Raw genomic sequence first — 27985 nt, forward strand, 5'->3', positions numbered from 1 at the left:
TTCACAATTTTATCCTATACTTCAGTTTGATTGTAATTATATGACACATTACAGATTTGTGAGCAGACTTCGAAATATAACTTTACTAAAATTAATAAATATTTAGAAAAATCTGGATGTATTTGCAAATTTCTTTTCATTGTTACTATGAATGATAGAATTAAAGAATTTCAGGAGCTAGAAGGGTCCTATTGTTTTGATTGTTTAACAAAAGGAAGAAACCAGTTTTGAGGTCAAATTTCCTCTTTTTAAAGAGAGAAATAACTATTATTGAATTCATGGATAACAGCTTACCCTGTTCTGACAAAATGATATTAACCATTTCCATCCTAGTTAGAGACAAAAATTTAAGATGAATCAAAAAGCAACCATGTTTTACAGTCAGCACACAGCTAGAGTTGAAAGGGACTATCATCTCTGGAAGTCTATTTCTTTTCATAAGGAGCCAGGAATTCAATTTAAGTACTACCTTTTTACCCCTAAAAGAAATCTCATAATGCTATTTCTAACAATGACTATAGAGTAGAAATAACATACAGTAGAAGAAATAGTCCTCCTCAATCTTATCACCTTTCCAAAACAGGTAAACAGTTGGACACATATTCTTCCAAACTTAAGGAGAACCTAACACGCATATGACTTCTGATTAGCATATGAACAAAGGTTATATGCAGCAGTAGGTTACATAGTGTCAAGAATGGAAGAGGGGGAGAAAGGAAAAGTCCATCAGCTATCATTCCTTATACTAGGCTTATACTATATGGATATTATAAGATGAAGAGGCTTCTGTATCCCTAAGTAGCACAACTCTGCACACAAAGATTCACAAAGTGGAGATTCAATAAAGGTTCGCAAGACATATTTCTAAACAAGGATCTTCAAACTTAATAAGCTATAATATTCTTTCCTCAAATAAAATATTATTTAGAATCTCTGTGTTAAGAAAAAAACATGGTGCTGTGTTGGTTAAAGCAGCCCAGAGACTTCATTCAGCACTCTATGCACCTCTCAAGAAAAATTTATGCTGTAACTTCACTTACTTCACAGGGGCTCGAGCATAAACCTGAAGCCAGTCAGGAATTTCTGCAGTATGATAGGGATTTGCAGGTACCAGAAGGGACTGATTTCTTTCGGCTTGCTGTGGCTGGTATGTGACAGGAGGAGGTTGATCATATCGAGGTACACTAAGAAGAATGGACATTCATTAAGATAAAGGTTGTAAACCTAAATGAGAAATTACAAAGAACAAATAACATTTTTCAATGTGCCTTTTGCCCAAACTGAGTTCCTTCCTGCCATGTAAAAATAAAAGATCCTGCTTTTTTAAATAGGGGAAGTAAATCCACCTTTATTTACAAACAAGTAGGTTTGTCTTAGGATATAAACCTAAGACAAATTTTTACATATTTTAAAGAGATTTCTTCTGATATTGTGTTCAAGAACAACTTTAAAGGAGGATTTAAAAGAGAGCTAAGCTGTAGCCTTTATACATAGGCTTAGAACTAGAATCATAAATTTTTTTTTTTTCACGTATTGAGCACATATTGAGGGACTATTATGAGTCAGGCATTGTGCTAAATGTTGAGTATGAAATTTTTTTTAAATTTAAATATTTTATTTTATATAATTCTTACATCTTTTTTCATCTTTGCACAATGTATGCACTTTCTTTTCTTTCTTTTTTTTTTTTTTTTACAGAGGCATGCTTTATTTATTTATTTGCTTGTTTGTTTGTTTCTGTTTATACAAGCACTGGGTACAGTCAGAAGTGCGGGAGGGTGAGAGAATTCACCAGAGCCAGAGCGGGAGGGGGGGGGGGGGAACCAGGCAGAAGGACTGAAGTACACTGCTGAGGGGAGCAGTGGGCGGCAGGAGAGGTCTGCGCACCATGTGGGACCCTCCTCTGGTGGCCGGGGAGCAGCAGGGGATCGAACCGGCACCGCAGAGGCCAGGGGCAGCTTTGCAACCCAGCGCTCAACCGCTGCGCCACCGGGGAGGCCCTGTATGCATTTTCATTTTGGTTATATGCCCCATACAATTGCACCCCCCCCTTATTTTGACACTAGTCCTTCCTTTCCCTGCCCCTCCCCACCCCGTAGTGTCTCTGGTTTATAGTTGCTTGTTGATTTTTACTTTGTATTGATTAGTCTTTTTCCTGGTCTTTTATTTAGGTTTTCTAAATTCCTGCTATGAGTGAGACCATCCGGTATTTTTCTTTTTCTTTCTGACTTATTTCGCTGAGCATGATCCCTTCCAGCAACATCCATGTTGCTGCAAACTGCATGTGTTTATCTTTTTTGATTGCTGAATAATATTCCATTGTGTATATGTACCACATCTTCTTGATCCAGTCATCTATTTTGGGGCATTTGGGTTGCTTCCATAGCTTAGCTATTGTAAATAGTGCTGCTATAAACACAGGGGTGCAGGTGCCCTTTGGAATTACTGTTTCTGTGTCCTCTGAGTAAATACCTAGGAGTGGGATTGCTGGATCATATGGAAGCTCTATGTTTAGTAGTTCAAGAAATGTTCACACAGGGACTCCCCAGTGGCGCAGCGGTTGAGCGCTGGGTTGCGAAGCTGCCCACAGCCTCTGCAGTGCCGGTTCGATCCCCGGCTGCTCCCCGGCCACTGGAGCAGGGTCCCACATGGCGCGCAGACCTCTCCTGCTGCCCGCTGCACCCCTCAGCAGTGTACTTCAGTCCTTCTGCCTGCTCTGCTCCCTGCTCTGGCTCTGGTGAATTCTCTCACCTTTCCGTGCTTCTGACTATACCCAGTGCTTGTATGTATAAATACATAAATAAATCTTTAAAAAAAAAAAAAAGAAAGAAAGAAATGTCCACACAGTTCTCCATAGTGGTTGGACCAGTTGGCACTCCCACCAACAGTGCAGGAGAGTTCCTTTTTCTCCACAACCTCACCAACATTTGTTGTTGCTAGTTTTTTTTTAATATGTGCCATTCTCACTGGTGTGAGATGGTATCTCATTGTAGTTTTGATTTGCATTTCCCTGATTACAAGTGATGTTGAACATTTTTTCATATGCCCATTGGCCATTTGCATTTCCTCTTCAGAGAAGTTTCTTTTTAGCTCTTCTGCCCATTTTTTGACTGGATTATTTTCTTTGTTTTTGTTGAGTCTCATCAGCTCTTTGTAGATTTTTGTGATCAATCCTTTATTGTTAGTGTTGGGTGCAAAAATGTTCTCCCAGTCGGTGGGGTTTCTCTTTGTTTTTGTTATTGTCTCTTTTGCTGTGCAGAAGTTCTTTAATTTGATGTAGTCCCAGCTGTTTATCTTTGCCTTCACTATCAATGCTTTGGGTGATGTGTCTGTAAAGATGTCTTCTAGGTGCATGTCATGTAGTGTTTTGCCTATATTTTCTTCTATGTACTTTATGGTTTCAGGTCTTATGTCTAGTTCTTTAAGCCATTCTGAGTTGGTTTTTGTGCATGGTGTGAGGTAGTGGTCAAGCTTCATTCTTTTGTATGTAGCGACCCAGTTTTCCCAGCATCATTTATTGAACAAACTTTCTTTGCTCCAGTGCATATTCTTTGCTCCTTTGTCAAATATTAGTTGACCATAAATCTATGGGTTTATTTCTGGATTTTATATTCAATTCCATTGGTCTGTGTGTCTGTTCTTGTTCCAATACCATGCAGTTTTGATGATTAGGCTTTGTAGTATAGTTTGAAGTCTGGGAGTGTGATGCCTCCATTCCCTTCTTTTTTTTTTCAGAAGAGCTTTGGCTATTCGGGGATTTTGGTGATTCCATATGAATTTCACAATAATTGTAGAATCATAAACTTTAATAATGACTAGCTGTAATTCATATTGGTTAGACTTGCCAATTTCTCTCCAAATGAGAATGTATGTTTTTTTCCTCCGTTAGCCTGAAAAGGGGTTTGGAATCTGCAGCACAGAAGTGAATGCAATACTTGAAATATCCACACTGTGACTTCCGTTTGCTTTTACTACCTTTAGAGAGCATATGGAGTAAGGGTTGATTAGAACCTGTTTTAAAGCACAGACTTCAAGAAGAAAAATACCGTATTTATATTAGTTCTAATAGCCTAGATATATTGAGAAAAGGAAGAGAATAGGCAAGGTGGGGAAGGGGGCTGTTATATAAGAAAATGCTAAGAAAAGCACTGACCCACTTGAAGGTAAAGATTAAATTCTATGAGGCCAAAATGGTCTGATCTAGACTTTAAGACAAAATTAGAAAAATCTATTCCCAAACATAAAGATTTATGCATGTATCTAAAAGGGTGATTGCAAAAATAAATGGGATTAAAGAAATGTCAGGCTATAGTTAACAAGGTCAATGTGCAAATGGCATTGAAGTTTATCTTCAACTCTTCCTTCCAAAAGTTTCAGTGATATATTATTTGATAACACACTGTGGGGTAGGAAACAATTGTGTCTTTGAGATCAGACATATCCAAAAGATTTAACCTTGGTTTAGTCAATTATTAGTGGTATGAAGATAGGCAAAACTGTTTCACTTCACTAAGCCTCAAGCTCCCTGTTTGTACAACTGAAATGAACTCATACCAAAGATGGCTGTTTTAGGATTGAACGAGTCAAAAGTCCTGTGTAAAGACTGACATAATATTGACAATCAAATAGCTATTAACACTTCCTATGTGATTTTAAAGAAAGTGCTTATTCTCTCCTGTTTTTATGTCTGAGCTTCTGAGAGAAACAAATTAATTTTGGAAATACTGTGTAAACTATAAAAATTCTATAATACTGGAAGTTTAATTATGATGAACAGAAAAGTAAGCTCAAACAACAAGTGCTGACAAGGGTTTGGAGAAAAAGGAACCCTATTATACTGCTGCTGGGAATGTAGGCTGGTCCAGGCCCTATGGAAAGAAGTGTGGAGATTACTCAAAAGACTAAAAATTGATTTACCAGATGAGCCAGCAATTCCACTCTTAAGTATCCCTCCAAAGACACAAAAATATTAATTTGAAAGGAAACCTGTACTCCTATACACAGCAACACTATTTACAATAGCCAAGATAAGGAAACAACCTAAATGCTCCAGGATAGATGAGTGGATCAAGAAGATGTGGCATATCACAAGGGCCCACAGCAATGGCCTGAGTTTGATCCCCAGCCAGGGAGTTAATCCACATGCTGCAGCAGACCTCTTCTGTTTCATCCTTAGCAGTGTATTTCAGTAATGTGCATGTTCTACTCCCCAATCTGTCTCTGATGAATCCTCTCACATCCCTGAACTTCTGACCTACACCCCAGCAAGGGTTCTATATGGTGTGGCAGACCTCTTCTGTCGTGCCCACTGCTCCCCTCAGCAGTGTATTTCATTAGTCTGCCTGTTCTGTTCCCCACTGTCTCTGGTGAATCCTCTCACCCTCCCGTGCATCTGGCCTGTACCCTGGTTCTTGTATAAATAAATAAATCAATCTTTAAAAAAAATAAATAAATAAAATCTTAAAAAAAAAGATCTATAGGGCCTCCCTGGTGGTGCAGGGGTTGAGCGCTGGGTTGCAAAGCTGCCCGCAGTCTCTGCAGCACCAGTTCGATCCCTAGCTGCTGGGCGAGGGTCCCACATGGCGTGCAGACCTCTCCTGCCACCCGCTGCTCCCCTCAGCAGTGTACTTCATCACTCTGCCTGTTCTACTCTCCATTCTGACTCTGGTGAATTCTCTCACCCTCCCATGCCTCTGACTGTACCCAGTGCTTGTATAAATAAACAAATCTTAAAAAAAAAAAAAACTATATAAACAATGGAATACTACTTAGCAATCAAAAAAGATAAATTCATGTCATTTGCAACAATATGGGCAGAACTATAAGGGATTATTTTAAGTAAAATGAGCCAGAAGACAGATAAATATTGGATGATTCCACTTATATGTGGAATCTAGAGAAACTAAACTAAGGATCAGACAAAGACAAACTGTAAGACTGGCCCTTGAAGTCAGGCGACAGACAGATCTGAGACACTCAGGAGGGGAGGGGAAGAGAGAAGAGGGGAAGACTAGAGAACAGCAGGGGGAGGAGAGCGTGGTAAGGGACTATGGCACTTCAGTGCTGTGAAAACTATAGTGATGGTATCTGAGGGAAGAAATCCTGTATTAAGCAAAAGTAAACAAGGATGTTTAAAAACAAAAATTAAAAGAAAAGTATGCTCAATATATTCTTCAATGCTGGTTGTCTGGACAACAAAGTTCTCTGCCACCTGGTGACAGCAAACTATAATCACTTTTAATTCTTTTTTTTCCTTCATTTTCCATTGTTTAGTCATTCAACAAACATCTACTATACTCCCAATGTGTAACTATCTGTATATTAGATACTGAGGACATAGTGGGAATAAGCAAGGCCTGTCCTTGTCCTTGAATATGGAGCTCCAAATTAATCCCATGTCACAGGGCTAAAAACAGAGAGCAGGGAGAGCAGCATCTTGCCCAGGATGCTGCAGACAGTAAAGAGACTGGAGCCCAACACAGGCAGAATGGCTCTGGAGTTGGTTTGGGACACCTGAAGGATGACAACCTTAGTTGTTCAGTAAACCCTGACACTGAGTAAGAATAAATGGATCACTGAAAAAAATAATTTTTCTTTTTGAGGGAAAGACATGCAAGAAAAAACTACTTTTTGAGGTAATAAATCCAAATATGTAAAATGAAAAACAATATGATAAAGCTTAATTTTATAGTGATAATACTAAAATGTATTTTCACAATGATTTGAAAGGTTCTAAAAAATATACAAATATCTGCTACAATCAAATATCTATATTATGTTAGATGATACTAAGTAATATCCACCAATATGCTAATAACATATTACCCATTTTTAATGGCATAACTCAGTTCTTAAAGTTCAAATACAATTAATTTGAAATATTTATAACTTCCTTTACTAAACAAATACTTTTTATGTATTTTGAAATCTAGTGTGTGTTTTACAATAATCTCAATTTGGATTAATCACATTTCAAATGTTAACAGTCACAAGTGACAACTGGGTATAGTATTCACAAGATTAGAAGTTTGGCCACAAATGAGGCCTACTGATAATCCTAAAACCAATCAAAATAGCTCAAAGAAACACCCCTTTTATTTATTAAACAGATCTTCTATATTATGTATAATTCCAATTTTCACTTGCCTGGCAACGGTAAGAAATGGAACATAAAATCATGTCTGAAAGTGAATAAAGACAGCAAGATCTTGCAATTCAAATGTATCTTAACATATTAGAAGGTAGGTTTGTATTATCTGTAGGAATTTAAATGTAAAGAAACAGGCTTTTTATTTATTTCAATTTCTGGCTATCTATATTATGTTAGGTTATATTATGTTTTTACAAGAAAAAAATTCTGGTATATTAAAATAGTATATGATCACAGGAACAATGATGCTGATTTTGAGGCTGTTAAAAAGGTTTTTTTAATTTATAAAAATCATTTGTTACTAAACATAAGTCTAAAGGGGTATGTCATAAACTTTGAAGACTAAAGCTTTCAAATATGAACTTCACGATGCCTTTCTTTTTGATGAAAGTAAGAGTTTAAATTCTAACACTATATAGAAATGTCAAAACAAAAAGTTAAAAATAAAATCAATACTTTACCTAGGAGCACAGGGATGCCTATATTGAGCCTTCTTATTTGTGTGATCTACATAATAGGTTCCAAATTCTGATGATTCAACTCGCTCCCATCCTGGAGGAAGTCCTTCTCGCTCAAGAGGATGGCTCCAATGAGTTGTATTTGTGTTATGATCTATATAATATTTTCTTCCTCTCATTGTCCAGTCCACAGACCAACCAGGAGGAAGGGGTAAATCTTCAGAGCCATGACTAGTTAAATTTCCTAAAGATGTAGCAGCAATTCTTCCAATACCTAAACAGAAAGAGAAAAAGAAGTACAATTAGTCAAAGTAAAAAATATATCATCAGAAAAAGTTACAAAATTACCTATACTGAATATTTCTGTTCATATTCCTGATTACATTATTGTAAATAAAACTTTTCAGCAAATTAGACAGCACTACCATTATTTAAATACAAAAAGAAGAATTAGACTCTCTTTAAAGTTTGTCTTTTTTGGTTGATGCCTCCCCATCACCAGGTCATACAAATTTTTAACTACTAGTAAAACTACTTAAAAATGTGTGTGTGTGTGTGTGTGTGTGTGTGTGTGTATGGCTAGAGGAAAAATGGAGAATATTTCACTTCAAGATGTCAGTTTTGATAACTCAACTAAAACAGCGAAAATGAATGTAAATTTATTCTCATTTTGCAATTTCTTGTAATAACCTGGTTGTACCCTAGAACTATTAAATGAGTTTATCAAGGTAGCAGGGTACAAAGTCAACATGCAAAAATCAATTAAATAGCTATATACTAACAACAATTAGAAACAAAAATTATGCCACATATAAATGTTTAAAAAATCAAATTCTTACATGTAAATCTAATAAAATATGTCCATAATCTATATACTGAAAAATAAAACACTGATAAAAGGTATGAAGGAAGACCTACCATGTTAACAGTTGTCAATTCTTCCTAAAATGACCTTTAGTTTTAAAGTAATTTCAGTCAATACTCCAGCAGTTTTTGTAGACATAGACAAGCAGTCTCTAAAAGGTGTATGAAAAAGGCCAAAGACTAGAGAAGCCAATATAGTTTTAAAAGAAAGAATAAAGTTGGGCCTCCCCGGTGTCAGAGCAGTTGAGCGCTGGGTTGCGAAGCTGCCCGCAGCCTCTGCGGTGCCAGTTCGATCCCCAGCTGCTCCCCGGCCACCGGAGGAGGGTCCCACATGGCGCGCAGACCTCTCCTGCCGCCCTCTGCTCCCCTCAGCAGTGTACTTCGATCCTTCTGCCTGCTCTGCTCCTCGCTCTGGCTCTGGTGAATTCTCTCACCCTCCCACGCTTCTGACTGTACCCAGTGCATGTATAAGCAAACAAACAAACAAACAAATAAATAAAACATGCCTCTATAAAAAAAATGCATAAAAAAAAAGAATAAAGTTGAAGGACTCATGCCACTTGATTTTAAGACTTAATATAAAGATATAATAATCAGGACAATATGGTATTGTCAAAAGGACCAACATACCAATGAAATATAACAGAGGCCCTAGATATATATCCACATAAACATGGCCAATTGATTTTTGAAAAAGGCAAAAAAGGCGGTTCAGTGTATAAAGGACAACTTTTTCAACAAATGCTATGGGAATACCTAGACATCCAGATGCAAGAAATTAATCACAAGCTATATCTCCCATCTTATTAAAAAATGAAATCAGGATGAATCATATATCTATGTGTAAAATATAAAACTGTTAAAAGGAAAAAGCGGGACAAATTTTCATGACCTTGCATTAGGCAAAAAGTTCTTAACCATGATGATGAAAATATTGATAAAAGAAAATACTGATAAAAATCACTTTATCAAATTTTAAAATGTTTGCTATGAGAAAGACACTGTTAAGAGAAAGAAACTCAAATTATAGACTAGGAGAAAATGTTCACAAATCACATACTAGGCAAAGGATTTTAATCCAAAACACATAAAAAACTCTCAAAACTCAACAACAAGAAAACTGAATTTAAAAAAGTGGGCAAAAGATTTGAACAGATATTTCATCAAAGAGAATATATAAATGGTATATAAATGTTAACTGAGTACATAAATAATACTATTATATTAGTCATCAAGGAAATGCAAATTAAAACCACAATGAGATGACAATACACACACATCTTGAGCATGGCCAAAAAGGGGGGGAAATCCCAACACTGCTGATAGGAATGCAAAATACTACAGTCATTCTGAAAAGTTAAAATAAACTTATAAAGTTAAACATACATTTTGCTTATGACACAGCAATTCTATTCCAAAAAATTTAACCCACAGAAGAGAAACTTCATCTGCATACATAAACCCTGTACATGGATGTTTAACAGTGGCTACAAATGCCCTAAAGTGAAAACCATCCACATGTCCTTTAATGGAAAGTATAAACTAGTGCAATCAAACAGTGGAATCTACTCTAGAGTATAAAGGAACTAATAATTGATACATACAACAACAGAGATGAATCTCAAAGCCATGCTGAGTGAAAGAAGTCAGTCTCATATGTTTATAAATTCCAAAGGCAAAACTAATAGGGGAAAAAAAAAAGGCTGCTAAGAACAAAGAAGCAGCATGAGGGTGATGGGAATTTTTGGGGGTGATGGAAATATTCTATGAACTGACCATGCTGGCACTTCGTAACATTACAAGAATTAACACACATGTTAAAACTCAACTGTGTACCTTAAAAAAAAAGGTAAGTTTAAAAGCCATAATCATCAAAACTGCATGGTATTGGAACAAGAACAGACATACAGACCAATGGAATCGAATAGAAAATCCAGAGATAAACCCACAGATTTATGGTCAACTAATCTTTGACAAAGGAGCAAAGACTATCCATTGGAGCAAAGAAAGTTTGTTCAATAAATGGTGCTGGGAAAACTGGGTTGCTACATGCAAAAGAATGAAGCTTGACCACTACCTCACACCATACACAAAAATCAACTCAAAATGGATTAAAGAACTAGACATAAGACCTGAAACCATAAAATATATAGAAGGAAATATAGGCGAAACACTATGTGATTTGCACATCAAAGACATCTTTACAGATACATCACCCAAAGCAGTGATAGTGAAGGCAAAGATAAACAGCTGGGACTACATCAAATTAAAGAGCTTCTGCACAGCGAAAGAGACAATAACAAAAACAAAGAGAAACCCCACTGACTGGGAGAACATTTTTGCACCCAACACTAACAATAAAGGACTGATCACAAAAATCTGCAAAGAGCTGATGAGACTCAACAACAACAAAGAAAATAACCCAGTCAAAAAATGGGCAGAAGAGCTAAAAAGAAACTTCTCTGAAGAGGAAATGCAAATGGCCAACAGGCATATGAAAAAATGTTCAACATCACTTGTAATCAGGGAAATGCAAATCAAAACTACCATGAGATACCATCTTACACCAGTGAGAATGGCACATATTAAAAAAACTAGCAACAACAAATGTTGGTGAGGTTGTGGAGAAAAAGGAACTCTCCTGCACTGTTGGTGGGAGTGCAAACTGGTCCAACCACTATGGAGAGCTGTGTGGAGATTTCTTGACCTACTAAACATAGAGCTTCCATATGATCCAGCAATTCCACTCCTAGGTATTTACCCAAAGGACACAGAAACATCAATTCCAAAGAGCACCTGCACACCTATGTTTATAGCAGCACTGTTTACAATAGCTAAGCTTTGGAAACAGCCCAAATGCCCAAAAATAGATGACTGGATCAAGAAGATGTGGTACATATATACCATGGAATATTACTCAGCATTCAAAAAAGATAAACACATGCAATTTGCAGCAACATGGATGGCACTGGAAGGGATCATGCTCAGTGAAATAAGCCAAAAAGAAAAAGAAAAATACCGGATGGTCTCACTCATAGCAGGAATCTAGAAAACTTAAATAAGGGACCAGGAAAATGAATAACTATAAGAAAGTGAAAATCAAAATCAACAAAAAACTATGAACCAGAGACACTTTTTGGGGGGTGGGGGGCGGGAGGGGAGGGATTGGGGTCAGAATGGGGGGGTTGCAATTGTATGGGGAATATAAAAATAAAATTCATTATAAAAAAAAAAAATAAAGCCTAAGCAAAAAAAGACAAAAAAAAAAAATTTCTTTTTGTAAAAAAAAAAAAAAAAAAAAAAAAGGTAAGTTTTCCATATGTTATCTGGGGTGAAAAAAAGACCTGGTTGTGTACTTTTATTCTCACATAACAATAATAGTGTGTAACTAATTATCCCAAACTCAATAGCTTAAAATAAGAATTAGTTTACAAAGTCTGCAGGTTAGTGACATAGGCTGAGTTCAGTAAGAGTTTTTCTTTGTCACTACATCCAGAGAAAACTGACATAAGACCTTATAATGATAGGATCTCAATTCCTTCTCTGACCTAAGCTGCTATTTTTCTACCCCTAGACTTCATTCTGCTCCAGCTATGCACTGGTATCCATCATTTTCTCAAACATGGCATAATGGTTGTTCTTTCTCCCTAGAACATTCTTCTTTTAGATAACTGCTTTGCTCACTTCCCAATACTCTTCAAGTCTCTGTTCAAGTATCACAATGTTTATTCTTACTACCTATGGCAGTCTGCCTCTCCAGATTCCACTTCTCCCTGTTCTACTTTCTTTCCTCATCACTTTAACCTTCAAAATTACATAATTTTGCTTTGCTTATTGTCTTTTTTAATCCCACAAGAATAGAAGATACCCAGAACAGGAATCTTTATTTATTCACAACCATCTAGAATAATGCCTATGTACTGTAGCAGATAGTGAGTATTCAATAAATAAGCTACAGTATGAAGGCAGAGTATCAGTTAAGGAAAGATACCCAGATCAATGGACTAGAACAGAGAACCCAGAAATAGACTCATCCAAATATACCCAACAGATTTTTGATAAAGGTGCAAAATAATTCAATGAGGGTAATAGTCTTCTCAATAAATGGTTAATGATGAACTAGACATCCACAGGCCAAAAAAAGGAACTCCAACTTAAATTTTACATCTTATGTAAGAATTAACTCAAATGGATCACAATCTAAAATATAACCCTACAAAATTATTAGAAAAAATTATGTAATTATGTAGAAAATCTTCAGAATCTAGGATTGGACCAAAAGAGCTCAGTCCTGACACCAAAAGCACAATATATAAAAGGGTAATTTACAAAGTGGATCTCACGCAAAATTAAATAGTGTTGCTCTTTGAAAATCCATGTGAAAGGAATGAAGAGATAAGGCACGGACTAGAAGGAAACATTTGCAAATCACATATATACCACAAAGGACTAATATCTAGAATATATAAAGAACACTCGAAACAAAAAAAACAATCCAATTAAAAAATGAGTACAAGACATTTCATCAAAGAGGATATACATATGGTAAACAAACACATGAAAAGATGTTTAACATCATGAGCCATCATGAAAAAGCAAGTTAAAACCACAATGAAATACTATCGCACACATACCAGAATGGTTAAAATAAAAAAGTGATAATACAAATGCTAGTGAGGATGTAGAGAAGTTGCATCAGACATACACTGCTCTTAAGAAAGTAAAATGGGGGCCTCCCCAGTGGCGGAATAGGTTGAGCACTGCACTATGAAGCTGTCCACAGCCTCTGCAGTGCGGGTTTGATCCTGGCCGGCAGGGAAGAATCCCACATGGCGCAGCAGACCTCTCCTGTCCGCCCGCTGCTCCCCTCAGCAGTGTCTTTGGTCAGTCTGCCTGTTCTGTTCCCCGCTCTGTCTCTGGTGAGTCCTCTCACCCTCCCGTGTCTGACTGTACCCCAGTTCTTGTATAAATAAATAAATCTTTTAAAAAAAAAAAGTAAAATGGTACTATCACACTAGAAAACAGTTTAGCACTTTTTTGTAAAACTAAACAGGCAGTTATTATAAAACCCAGAAACCTGTTAGGCATATGTCTCAGACAAATGAAAACATACATTCCCACAAAAACCTATATACAAATGTTCGTAAAAGATTTGTTCATAACAGTCTAAAATTGGAGAAGATTGCATGGTCTTTCAACAAATAAATGAGTAAAACATATTGTAGCACATATGTACCATGGGATGCAACTCAGCAATAAAAGAGTATTGATACATAACAATTTGCATGACTCTAGAAAATTATGCTGTATGAAAAAAAATCTATCTCCAAAAATTACATAATGATTCCATTTATATAGTATTTTGAAAATAACAAAATTATTTTTTCCTCAAATTTCAATATTTTTTGGGTTATTCATATGTCTGTATAACTTTAGGGGTATATTCTACACCTCTATGCTTCATTAACCCTCCGAAAAATCTCCCATAGCAATGTCATATCCTATTCTTTCGCCTGACCCCTATACTTCCTCCCTCGTAGTCTTTCTGATAACCAATATATTTATCACAGAGCCTAAGAATTATTTTGGTGTGCTTTGCCATCCAGTCTCCCCTTCAATTTGTGACTTTTCACTTAGCATAATCACCTTAAGATCCATCCATTTTTGTCTCAAAAGGCACTATTTCACCTTTTAAAATAAATGAATACTATTCCACTGAGTAGAGAAAATGACAAGAATTTTAGAAATGGAGAACATATAAATGGTTGTTTGCTAGGGTTGGCAAGAGAACTAGGTATGGTAATTTAAGGACAAATTAAAGTATCCTGAGATGGAACTCTTCAGTGCCTGTACTAGTGGTGCATACACAACCTACTTATGAACTAAATACATACACACACACACACACACACACACACACACACACGAGTTCAAGTAAAACTAGGGAAATTTAAACTGGTGAGTAAATTGTATCAATGTCAAAATCCTAATTATGATGTATACTATACTATAGCTTTACAAAGTGCTACCAATGGGGGGAAAGTGGATAAAGAATCTGTATTCATTCTTATAACTATATTGTGAATCTACAATTATCTCAACAACAGCTTCAATTTAAAAAGGGAGAGAGGTATGATCCTTAGATCCAATATGCATACACGAAGTGTCAAAACAGCTGAGACAGAACAAGAACAGTAAAGAAATGAAAATAAGAACAAATCACAATGAAAAACTACAAATTCTCCTTTTCCCTCTATAATACCCGCCCTTTCCAGTAACCACAATGTCTATTTCAAATACATGCAACAAAATGAACGGAAATAATTTTAGAGGATTCAAGCAAACATGTTAAGGAAATCCACTGATAAATGACAAGAGTCTCCATGGAAGAAAGCCAAAACACTATTACCAAAACAAGTATTTTAAAATTAACAATAAAATTTTCCTGAAAGAAAGTAACCTGAGTATACAGAGGACACTATCTTGGCTGAAAAACCAGAATGCTAACTTTGTTTTTTAAAACACCATGAAGTCAATTCTACGAGTCAACGAAGCAATAACTCAAAGCTTTGTTATCTGTGGATTTCAATGTTCTTTTATACATATTACTTAACTTTTATAATGTATCTCTTACTAAAGCTCATGCATGTTTTGCATAAAATATATGGACTTTTTAAAATGTAGTAATAATAAAACTGCTGTAGAAAAAGTTTTTTTAAATCAGAACAGCTGTCACATGATATATAGCCGCTAAACAAAAAAGTCAAATTACTGGTGAGGGGCAAAGAGATAGGCATTAGATTTCTCCATGGCAATATTCAAACATACAAAATATTGGGCCTCCCTGGTGGTGCAAGGGGTTAAGACGCAACCTATGAAGCTATCTTCAGTCACTGTAGCACGAGTTCAATCCCCAGCCAGGGAGCTACCCCCATGGCACAGCAGACCTCTCCTGGCTCACCCGCTGCTCCCCTCAGCAGTACATTTCGCTCGGTCCACCTATTCTGTTCCCCGCTCTGCCTCTGGTGAATCCTCTCATCCACCACATCTCTGGCCTGTATCCCAGTTCTTGTATGCATAAATAAATAAATCTTTAAAAAAACAGACAAAATATTAAAGAGTACCTATAAGATCTCTGAGGAAAGAAAGTACAATCTAATGTTTTTCTATACAGACTAATTTTCCTTCAGGCAGTCTATAAGCTTTAAACATATGAGAACTCAGTGAAAATTGTTCCCATGATTCCTTTTTAAGAAAACTACTATAATGGGGTCTCCCTGGTGGCACAAGGGGTTAAGCACTTCACTATGAAGCAAAGTGCAGCCTCTGAGCACAAGTTCAATCCCTGGCCAGCCAGGGAGCAACCCACATGGCGAAGGAGACTTCTCCTGTCTTGTCTGCCCGCTGCTCCCCTCAGCAGTGTGTTTCAGTCAGTCTGCCTGTTGCTTCCCACTCTGTCCCTGATGAATCCTCTCACCCCCGCATCTCTGGCCTGTACCCCAGCTCTTGTATGCATAAATAAATCTTTTTAAAAAAAAAAAACAGGGGCCTCCCTGGTGGCGCAGGGGTTGAGACGCAACCTATGAAGCAATATGTAGTCACTGCAGCAAGAGTTTGATTCCAGGCCAGCCAGGGAGAAACCATATGGTGGGACAGACCTCTCCTGTCTTGCCCTCTGCTCCCCTCAGCAGTGTACTTCGGTCCGTCTGCCTGTTCTGTTCCCCACTCTGTCTCTGGTGAATCCTCTCACCCCCCGCATTTCTGGCCTGTACTCCAATTCTTGTATAAAAATAAATAAATCTTTAAAAATGAAAAGAAGAAAACTACTATATAGTATATATAGCTCAATGAACTAAGAGATAAGAGAAAACACTATAGGAAATTAATTGATGGTAAGCAACAAATATTTAACTATAGAACAAAGAGTAAAATGAAAATGGAGATTAATGAAACAAAAAAATAAATGTTATGTCCTGATAATATAGAAAATTAATTGGAGGAAAAATAAAAGCAGGATGTAGAGTAAATTCATTGATTAGCTCATGTAATATCTGGGACTAAAAGTACATAAAGGCTGAAAATATAGTAGAAATATGAGTATTTTTAACAGTAAGGTCAAACTGAAATTGATTAAAAACCATAGAGGAGAGAAAAGAAGAAGAAATATGTCAAAGCTTCTTATAGTGGTAGGAAAACAACAGATAACGGTCTAAATAAACAGTGCTATTGGTATATTACAACTGTAAAGGTAAGGATTAAGAACAAAAAATGCAAACCTTTGGAAATATCACAGCAACTAGGCAGGTAGAGAAATCAAAGGCTTGTTTTATTAAACAGTAGAAAATAAAATAAAAATTACATCATATATCAACAAATGTAAATAAGCAAAGGTCACCTTATTACATGAAAAAAGATTTTCACATTGGAGCTCAAAGAAAAACTATACACAAGAAACACATCTAGAACAAGTGATTAGAAAGACTAAAAGAATGGCCAAAGGCACACAAGGCAAATGCAAATAAAAATATTAAAACTGATAAAACACTGTACAGCAAAAGAAGCAATAACCAAAACAAAGAGATGCCCTACTGATGGGGAGAAAATAGTCACACGCCACACAACTGAGAAAGGTGAGAAGGGACTGATTTCAAAGATTTACAAAGAGCTCACAGTACTCAACAAAAACAAAGCAAACCCAGTCAAAAAATGGGCAGAAGAGCCAAATGGACACTTCTCCAAAGAGTGAATGTAAATGGTCAACAGGTATATGAAAAACTGCTCAAAATCACTTATAATCAGGGAAATGCAAATCAAAACCATAATGAGACACCACCTTATACCAGTGAGAATGGCACACATTAAAAAGATAAAAAGGCCAAAAAAATTAAACAATATTATAATAAAAATATATTTTATTCACTTTATAGTTGTCCGAACTTCACTTTGCAGGAAAGGAAAATTCTTCCTCTATCCTTCAAGGATATTCCAGCCATTTTAATAATTAAATTGACACATGAAAGATTACGGAGAAAAATTTAATTTCATAACCACATAAACATGAAACATCTGAGGATAGTAAGGTATAAGCAACTGATTTAAGAGTATACTATTTTCGGGCCTCCCCAGTGGTGCAGCGGTTGAGCGCTGGGTTGTGAAGCTGCCCGCAGCCTCTGCAGCGCGAGTTTGATCCCCGGCTGCTCCCTGGCCACCAGAGGAGGGTCCCACATGGTGCGCAGACCTCTCCTGCCGCCCGCTGCTCCCCTCAGCAGTGTACTTCGGTCCTTCTGCCTGCTCTGCTCCCTGCTCTGGCTCTGGTGAATCCTCTCACCCTCCCGCACTTCTGACTGTACCCAGTGCTTGTATAAATAAATATAAATAAATGTCAAATAAATAAATAAACGGGCCTTCTTTAAAAAAAAAAAAAAAAAAAGAGTATACTATTTTGAGTCAACAAATGGGACAGGAACATGAGGGCTCAGAGAAGGAGGAGGCTAATTCATGTGAAAGTAAGAATAGATATTTGGTAAATAAACATTTGCCCTTTATGACAGGTCATAAAATTTACTCCTGGTAATAACTCATTATGGGCAAGGCCCATCTAAATTCTTTAATGCACTTAAGGGAAAGAAGAGCTTTCATTGGGCCAACAGGGTCTCAATTCCTTTAGCTCAAAACAATCCACGTGCCAAGGTGGCATTTCTTGGAAAGTCCTGTTCTGATGCCTGTAACTTCAAGAACTGAAAAAAGTACCTGCAAAAGCACAAAACTAAAATACAGAGAGAAAACGGAGTTCTCCAGCCAATAATTATATTTAGTTGTAGCTATTTATAGTTATATAAATGTTTAAAAAAATTTTAAATGCTCTAAATGGGACTAAAATTTATTTAATCTAAAAGACAACTATTATACCTACAAATCTCAAACTTTTTGGGCTCAGCATTCCTTTTTATTCTTAAAAATAAGGACTCCAAGGAGGTGTTTTCAATACAGGTTATTGTGAATATTTACTGTGTTGAAAATTAAAATCATAAAATTAAAAAAATACTAAATTCATGTAAAAAATGACATGTTAACAGAAGTGTCAATCTTAAATATTTTTATAGCATTTGATTAAAATAACTTATTTTCAAAAATTGTTGGCGTACTGATACTTAACATTTATGTAAATCTTGTTAATGTCTGGCTTTATAGAAGTCTTGGCTTCTACATTCTGTCTTTTATAGTATGTCATTTTGATTGAAGTAAATGAAGAAAATCTGGCCTTACAAAAATATGTAGCTGGAAAAGATTCCGAAGTGTCTCACACAGTTCAACAGAATTTCTGATATAAAATTCTGAACCAGTTTGAGGGGAAAAAAAGAACAGATGGTTTACCCATTAAACTTCTATCAGAATTTTGTTAATATACAGTTATGCAGAGCTTCCTTAAAAAGTTAAAAAAATAGTTAAAACATCAAATGTAATAGAAGCTTTTATATTTATACCATTTCATCTAGTCTGCATAATCCATATATTTTAATCAGGCTTTGAAAATATTAATTTTCCCATTTAGCATACTTTCTTAAACTATTTCTCCATTGATCAATAACAGGAAGACAAATTTCCATTTTTGAAACTGAATTCAACCCTCATGAATTCCCTAATTTAGTATAAGTCACACTCATGAGAACATGTTCAACCTAAGACACAAACTAAGAAAATACAGTTACAAAGTTAACATAAATATTAAATTCCATGAGTCATCTTGGAGAAATAGCTGATTCTAATTCAGGGGCAGGGAAAGGAGATAATCCTGGAATAGTTCTATACTATTGGAAAGCAAGGAAGTGGTCAAAAACAGCACACAAGCATGTCAAACAACACACGAGCAACCCTGAAAGAGTTCCTAATGCCACAATTGGAACAAATTGAGCAATAAAATGATTTAATAGTAGATTCTAACCCAAAGTAAGACATTAGTCTATAATGATGTAAAATAGTAGACTGGGGGAGAAGAGATAAAGCTACCGGTTTTGAACTCTAATAGTGTGGAAAATGAGAACTTGTTCTTGAGCTACAAGTTAAAAAAAAACAAGTGTTTCATAATTTCAAATAGTCCCTAGAAAGAATAGGTGATATTCATAATTCTCAAAGTTCCATTTGCAGGAATTAATTATACAAACACCTACCATTTCAATATATGTGTGTGTATAAATTATATATATATAAAACAGTCACAAGATTTTCCAAAGACAAAGTATTATTTTGTCTCATCCAACAACCCTTTACTAGATACCCTACCAAATAACCTCATCTCATTAAACCAGGGGGATATCTATGAGCTCTTCCTTTATAGACACAGCTCAAAAATTCTAATTTCCTAATTTTGTAGTGGCTACATAGAATAAAATGGAGTCTGGAACTCTAATGTGGTTTACAAGTTTCAAGTTAATAGATGCTAAGTATCATAGCTCATGATAAAGTTTTAATAGAGAGATGTACTGAACCAAGTCAACTCTTTTCTCTTTCTCTGGCAAATAATTACAAACAAAAGTATGTCCTTAAAAAGATAATTCTGGTAAACTAAAAATGTATGCATTTCATGGGGTAAACACAAATCCAGTATTTTTTTGTAAAGTCAGACACTTTCAGTTTGAATCTTTAGTCATCTTTAAAAAGAAAAGCTTTAATTAAGGGACCTCCCTGGTGGTGCAGTGGTTGAATGATGGTGCAGTGGTTGAATGATGGGTTGCAAAGCTGCCCGCTGCCTCTGCAGCGCCGGTTCGATCCCTGGCTGCTCCCGGCCACAGGAGGAGGGTCCCACATGGCGCGCAGACCTCTCCTGCTGCCTGCTGCTCCCCTCAGCAGTGTACTTCGATCCTTCTGCCTGCTCTGCTCCCTGCTCTGGCTCTGGTGAATTCTCTCACCCTCCCGCGCTTCTGACTGTACCCAATGCTTATATGAATAAATAAATAAATCTTAAAAAAAAAAAAGAAAAGCTTTAAAAATGTATTACTTAAAACTGTATAAAACTAAGTTATTTAAGGAAAAAACAAAGATACCCAATCTGCCTTTAGTACTCTATCTAATGAAAGACTTCCTGTTAACAGCAGGATTTCTTCCTTTGGCACATACAGTAAGTGCTTGACTGGTATGTTAGTCAAAACGTTAAAGGTCAAATTTCACAGCCAACACCAAAACTTGCTACGCCTTAAAACCATTTAAGATATTTTACAACTTGTTTTTGTGTTTCTGCTAAATATAATTAAGATGAAGTTAACTCTTTAGATGAGGTGTTTCCTGAAAGTCTATGTACTAACTGCCAGGTATTAATATGCTCATTAGGCCATTATAAAACCATTTTCTTCCACACCTTTTTATGGTTATTAATTAGAAGCAGTAATCAATTTTTAAAGCTCATGAAAATAAATGTATCTATAGCACATCCTCAACCTCCCATAAGCTCTCTCTCTCCTTTCCACTCATTCAAATTTCTTGAACTCTATCCAGCATAAATCTTCAAAATATAGTGTTGAGTCTTTTCAAGATGAAGTCAAGAAACTTCCAGCTATTTAGAATTTTCCCTTCTGGAAATGAGTTAGACTTTTCTGTTTGATTAATAATTAGTTATTAATTTTCCCTGCCACTTGAACAAAGAAGTTGGAAAAGTTTGATGACTTTTTCAAAGACATATTGTTTTTTCCTAAAAGATAAATCACTTTTAGGATGTAAACTATTCAGTAAAATTTCTCAAGCAGGTAGCACTGCTGTCATAAAAGCACATTTTATTTTTTTTAAATGACATTCTTTTATTAGAAAAAGTATTCAATTAGCCTGTATTTTATTTCTAAGTCAGGAGTGGGAAGTTGTTTTATAGTCTACTGAAAGTATAACAGGCTATCAGTGATGTTATATAAATATATATGGGAAAGGTGGGTGCAAAAACTAACAAACTGTGTTAGTGGGGAATTAAGATATTATTCCTGCTACCCCTCAGCTACCAAACGCCACACTTGAAATCTCTAAACTCATTCATTTATTCAACCATTTATCTTTGGAGCCCCTTCTATGTAGCAAGGTGAAATACTAATTCTGTTTGACTCCTCTCATTCCCTCATTCCTAAAACCTCATTAAGTGGTTAAGTCCCTTCAAAACAGATGTATTCTACTTCTGCCCTTTCTGAATGTCCCCAGTCTGGGTCACAACCTCAATAACTTTTTAAAATATTGACCACTTCTAAGTAAAAATTAATTAAATACTAACCACTAAACATGCATCAAATGTAAAATTATGGAGTCAATAAAACTACTCATAGTGTCTAACATTAAAAAACTAAAGTTTTTCAGGAAAAACAAAAAACAGGAATACACAACTGTACAAATGCAAGTATAAAAGAATCTATCAAGGAAAAGGATAAAGCAAACAGTTAAAATACTAAGAATCATCAGTTAAGAAGGGTATTTTGCATTTTGCAAATTTCCTATAATAACCAGATATTACTTTAAAAGAAAATATAAATGGTCTTTATTTTAAATCAGGTTTATTTTATTTTATTTTAAAGAGGCATGTATTTTTATTTATGATTTATTTATTTGTTTGTTTGTTTTGTTTATACATGCGCTGGGTACAGTCAGAAGCGCGGGAGGGTGAGAGAATTCACCAGAGCCAGAGCAGGGAGCAGAGCAGGCAGATGGACCGAAGTACACTGCTGAGGTGAGCAGCGGGCGGCAGGAGAGGTCTGCGCGCCATGTGGGACCCTCCTCCGGTGGCCGGGGAGTAGCCGGGGATCAAACCGGCGCCGCAGAGGCCGCGGGCAGCTTCGCAACCCAGCGCACAACCGCTGCACCACCGGGGAGGCCCAAATGGTCTTTATTTTAAAAACTTCCTATTCTGGCTGGATAACAAACTATTTCTGAGATTCAAAAGTAAACAATATTAGAAATAATCAAAATCAATACTTATGCAATTGTCTGAATCCTTTAATCTATAAATTCTTTATAAACCAAAAAGGGACACTGCCATTCTCATTACAGTATTTCTATATGCCTAGAAACCTCTCCTCTTCAATGTGCCAATGAGACACCAAAGTCAGCTTTTGTAAAATAAACTACTCACCCACTATTCCCCAATTTTCAAAAAATTGTTTTTTCGTTTTTTTTTTTTGTGGGACCCTCGCCGGTGGCGGGGGATCGAACTGGTGCTGCAGAGGTTGCTGGCAGCCTCGCAAACGAGCGCTCAACCACTGCGCCACCAGGAGAGGCCTCAATTTTCAAAATTTTAATGACTTCTTTCAATTGTTCTAAAACTGATGGTTTCATTTTTTCTTCAAAAGCATCACAGATTTGTCCTTTCCTTTCCAAAACCATTAGTACCTGCACATTTTCTTTTTGTAGGAATCTATCTTGAGTATGCTCAACACACAATGAATCATTTGATAGTAAGCTTTTTTGAGCTACAAAGTTTTGTTCAGAGAAGCAGTGCAGGTTCTAGCTAAGTAATGTAGTTTGCCCATCACCACCTACCATGCCAAATTCTTGCTGTCTTTCCTTTTTCAGGTTTAAGTTGTTTCTCTGAAACCCTAACTTCCCCATACAACGAAACCTAAACCTAAATTCAATTCAACCATAGCCATTAAATTCTGCAGGTGTTCAAGGTTCATAGTTATAACAGTCTAAAGAGCCTTAAGATAAGTACCAACTTTCTATAACAGGAGTTAATAAATTAAAGGGACACAAGTTCTTTCATTCACTCTAGGTAACTATTGGAAAGTTGGCACAGCAAGACAGACAAAAGGGAAAAGTATTTCTGTTAGGAGTATTTGTTGATTTTCCAAGAAAATCAAGAAATGAACATCTTTTTAATTAAATGTTATAAACCTAAATATAAGCTAATATATTATTTATAATTTTAAATTACCTGAGGCTTGCCTCCCCTGATTTTGTGGTATTCTTTGGAAAAGATCGTGATTGTATTCAAAATATCTATAGTCTTCATGAGCACGATCTCCAAGTGGACGTCTTCTCTGACCGTCAAAATAATTATCTGAATAATAATATCGGGAACCAGAGTCTCCATTTTCAACAGCAAAATTAACTTCTGATAAAAATGACTGGGAAGAGCCATATTCCCGAGGGACATCTGTTAGACTCCTGGCAAGATAAGAAGGTGCAGATAATCTGTTGCTTTCTCTTCTCATTATTTCATGAGGTGTTCTTTGAATTGGAGTCCTAAGGAAACTCTGGTTTCTTGAACCTATTCCCTCTCCAGAAGCTGAAAAGGCATTAGGGTTTGAATCTGGAAGACAAATATCAGTTCGTCTTGGAATTGTTGGACCGTGCCGGATGAATGAAGGCATGAGATCTATAAAAGAACAAAAAGTAAAATGACCATTTCTATAAATTCTATAATACTTTTCAAAAGTTTTTCATTTACCTCCATCACAGGAACATGCAAAATTTCAACAAACTTAAGAAAGCACAATTTAAGTGTTTTAAAATAGTATTTTAAAAGTGAGGCTGGGGGCCTTCCCGGTGGCGCAGCGGTTGAGCGCTGGGTTGCGAAGCTGCGCGCGGCCTCTGCGGCGCCGGTTCGATCCCCGGCTGCTCCCCGGCCACCAGAGGAGGGTCCCACATGGCGCGCAGACCTCTCCTGCCGCCCGCTGCTCCCCTCAGCAGTGTACTTCGTTCCTTCTGCCTGCTCTGCTCCCCGCTCTGGCTCTGGTGAATTCTCTCGCCCTCCCGCGCTTCTGACTGTACCCAGTGCATGTATAAACAAAACAAAGAAACCAGCAAACAAATAAATAAAGCATGCCTCTATAAAAAAAAAATAAAAGTGAGGCTGATTAATATTTCCCCATTCAAATGCCTTTATACCTTGCATGAATGTGCTATTTGTAAGCCAGAATCAAATGTATTCTGCATATTACCAGACATTAATGTTAGGAAATGTCAATAAGCTTAATTAAGAATTACATATTAATGAATACTCAAGAGTAAATGTATAGAAATAACCATCTATCAAATGAATAGTTACCTGTATAATTGATTATAAAGAGTATAGTCTGTTTTGTTAATTTCACTCCATTTTCAAAATTGTCAAAAATCCTTTTCAAGCAAACAATTTGAAAGAAAAAACAGAATATAATACTGCTGCCAAACATGTAAAAGTAGATTCCTTTAAAAAGACTTAAAAATTACCCAGTCTTCCCACTCTTGGATTTACACAGTACTAGTAAATTAACCAAAAGTTGGAAAGCCAAAAATTTAGCTATAAAAATTAAAAAATCTTATGTCATAAGGGTACACAAATATTGACTCAAGTTCAAAAACACCAGACTTGAAACAACGGCTCCTTTAAAAACAAGTAATTATAATTCAAAACAGAAGATAACAGTAGAACAATGGCTTTCAGGATATAGTACTTCTGAAAACAGAACTTGAAAATGGTTTAAGCATTCCTCGTTAGAAAGAAAATACCTTAAAACATGAAAACTGGATTTGGAGAGTTTTATTATTTCAGGAAGTTAACAATATTAGAGGGCCCACATACTAATAAACTCCAGAAACTACAACTAGAAAGAAATATCTGATTTGATAATGCTTAACAGTAGATGAAGCTAAAAGTAATTTACTCAAAGGTGTGGCAAACATTTAATGATGTCAATGTTTAACAAACTTTATGTGCAGCAGGCCGTCATAAACTTAACACAAAACCTAAAAGCAAGCATAACTGAAAACAAACTGTTAAAAAAAAGTTTAAAAATCAAGTTTTAGGTTACAAATGTACCCATCTGATCTATTTTGTTGTCCTATGAGAAAGTCCAGCAGATACAAGGAAGGCTGATGATGTGATTGTAAGAGAAAAACATTCCCTCCACTCCTTTCTGTGTGATCCTGGGCAAAAACTAGGAACTTTTAAGAATGGTATTCCCAATTAAAATATGAGGTAATGCTTAAGTCACAAGATTACTACAAGCTTCCAAAGAAGGAAACTTACATAAAGAGCCATGCATGCAGTATCACCAAAATGTTAGCTCCTTAAAGGTACAAATGCTTTGAACACCAAGCAAAAAAATAAAAAATTCAAAAAGATTCAGCTGGAAAAATGAGTAAAACACTTAAGTTGAAGAGAAGAAAAGCAAAGGCATAGAGCGGGGGAAGAGAAATACATCCTAATAAAGTTTAAAATTTGGTGACTTCCTCTAAAATGAGACACTGTGAGTACTTTGCTATGGGGGGGGGGGATTGTTTGAAGGAATGCGCATGAATATAGCCTAATAAAAATGATCTAGACTTCTTCACTTTGAGATCGAAGAGAGATGAGGTTTTAGGCAGCGGCTACAACAGCCACAGCAAACATACACCTCAAGTTTGAGCAACAAGGCTGGGGAATTCCACAGTACAGATCGCACAACTTCCAGCCCAGGAGATCGTAACTCACAATATTTGCAAACACAAGACATACTCCCAGCGTCTCTAGAAGAGGAAAACGTGTGGCCCGATCTGATCACCTTTACTCCTATAGCATCAGGGGATCAGCAACTCAAGGGTCTCCTGAAGTCTCCTTCTTGCAGTAACCAAAACCAACAACAGATACAAGAGTCAGGCAGATGAGCAAATATCCACTTAAATCTGACAAAATTGGACCAGAAAATGTGGCTCAGACGGATGCTCATAGTCGATTTTCTTAGTACTCCCCCCCCACCCCACCCCACCTCCACAGTCTAGAACCTAGCCCTAGTCAAAACCACCTTTTCTAGGGACAAATTATGTCATCAGATTTGAGGCTTACCCAGGATCATCATCGCCCCACATACTGCTGTATTGACTCATTCACTTATCCAATAAAAATTGATTGAGCAGCTAAAAAAAAAAAAAAAAAAAAAAAAAAACACACCAGCAAAAAAACAAAACCAGCTCGGGCATGGAGAAGTATGTTATTTTTATGGGGTCCCAAGACATAAAGAGGAACTAATGCAAGTCAGTATCTTACTTTTTTATTTTTTTTTTAACCCACTCCCTGACTCTCTAATGGAATTCAAGCTTCCTGAAGACAAGGGTTTTTCACCTGTTTTATTGGCTGGTCTAGCTCCACTGCCTGGGACATATTTCAGAGAAATATCTTACTCTTTATCGGGCTTTTCATCTGTTTTATTGGCTGCCTTATCCCACCGCCTGGGACATATTTGAGAGAGCAGTATCTTACTCTTCATCGGCTTTCAAACAATGAACACCACTTCAGGCACACATGCACTCGTGGACACACACACACACGCGTGCGCACACGCGTGTGCACACACGCCACACACGCACACGCGCGTGCACACCCCCCCCCTCAAAACCGACTTCCCGAGACCAGCACTGACGCGAAGCCCCGGGGAGCCTCCCGGGGCGCCCCGTCCAGGTCCCCCGCGCCGCCCGGCCAGGTGCGGGCGCGCCCGGCGCGACACTCACTCCGCAGCAGAGGCGACGTCTCCTTCTTGACGTACTTGCCCTGCACCTCGGCCGGCTTGGACACTTCATTCTTCGTCTTCTTTCGGGACAGCATCCTGGGGACGAGGCACCAGGCCGCGCCGAGCAACTCCCTAGGGCTCCCCGCCGGGCGCCGGCCGTCCCGGCCGCCCCCTCCGCCGGCGCCGCCGCCCCCTTCCCGCCCGGGCCGCCGCCGCCGCCTCGCCGCCGCCCGCCGTCCGCAGGGACTGCCGCATGTTCGCGGCGCTAAGCGCGCCGGCCGCCGCTCAGTCGCATGTCAGTTCCTTCCCGGAAGTCGGCCCGCGCCGCGCCGCTGCCCGAGGACCCCGCGCGGACAGGCCGGGGACGCCCGGCCGGGGCCATGGTCAGCCGCGCGCCGCCTAGTAACCGCTACCGGCGCCGCCTACGTCCCGTAAACTTTCCCTGCGGCCGCGGGGGATTCTGGGAAAGTCGACGCCGCGCCGGCCGCCGCCTCCCCTCCCCCCGCCGGGCTCGGGCGCGGCTCCCGCTGCGGGACTCCCCCCGCCCCCCCCACCCCGGTACCACCAACCCCCCTCCCGGTCGCGCCGCTAGCGGGCCGGTGCCCCTGGTTGGCCCGGGGAGCCGCGGCCGCCTTCACTGCTGCGGGAGAAGCAGGTATTGTGGAAGCGAGAGGAAGAAGGACGAAGCCCTCTTCTTCCCACAGATTTTTTTCCTCAGGACCTTGAGGGAGCAGGTGACGCCCTGTCCCCCCATCTTTGGGGTGATCCTCTGAGAGCCAGGACGTGTTTCTTGGAGTATTCTTGGACTGGCAAATTCAGGTGTCTGATCCCACAGTGCGCTTGGAGTTGGAGCACCACAACCCCCGGGCTAGTGCCGCGCCAGAAACACATAAATGCCTGTTTGGGGCACTAATATTGAACACATGAATTCGTCTGATACTGACTGAACAACTCCAAGGGCATTTTTCTGATAAAGGAAGCACGGAGGAAGAAAGGAAAATGGAGATAAATTTGCTGTCAGCCTATTATTTTTATCATCATTCACATTTATAGCCACATATTTCTCTTGGAGTTAAGTATTG

The 27985-nt window shown here is 37.8% G+C and overlaps 1 protein-coding gene across 1 annotated transcript in view; it reads right to left on the reverse strand.

The window, feature by feature from the left end:
• The window catches only part of SAV1 (salvador family WW domain containing protein 1), a 33798-nt gene extending 6462 nt beyond the window's left edge, over positions 1–27336 (reverse strand). Inside the window, exons 1-4 of the mRNA XM_037503309.2 lie at positions 26905–27336; positions 23369–23812; positions 7612–7882; positions 1041–1184 (exon numbers count right to left, since the gene is read on the reverse strand). Of these exons, the coding sequence (XP_037359206.1) occupies positions 1041–1184; positions 7612–7882; positions 23369–23812; positions 26905–26998 (953 nt within the window). The 5' untranslated portion in view covers positions 26999–27336. The remainder of the gene's footprint in view (positions 1–1040; positions 1185–7611; positions 7883–23368; positions 23813–26904) is intronic.
• Positions 27337–27985: the final 649 nt, after the last annotated feature.

The sequence above is a fragment of the Talpa occidentalis genome, unplaced genomic scaffold, assembly GCF_014898055.3.
Source record: "Talpa occidentalis isolate TD23 unplaced genomic scaffold, MPIMG_talOcc4v2.1 talOcc4.11, whole genome shotgun sequence".
NCBI lineage: Eukaryota > Metazoa > Chordata > Mammalia > Eulipotyphla > Talpidae > Talpa > Talpa occidentalis.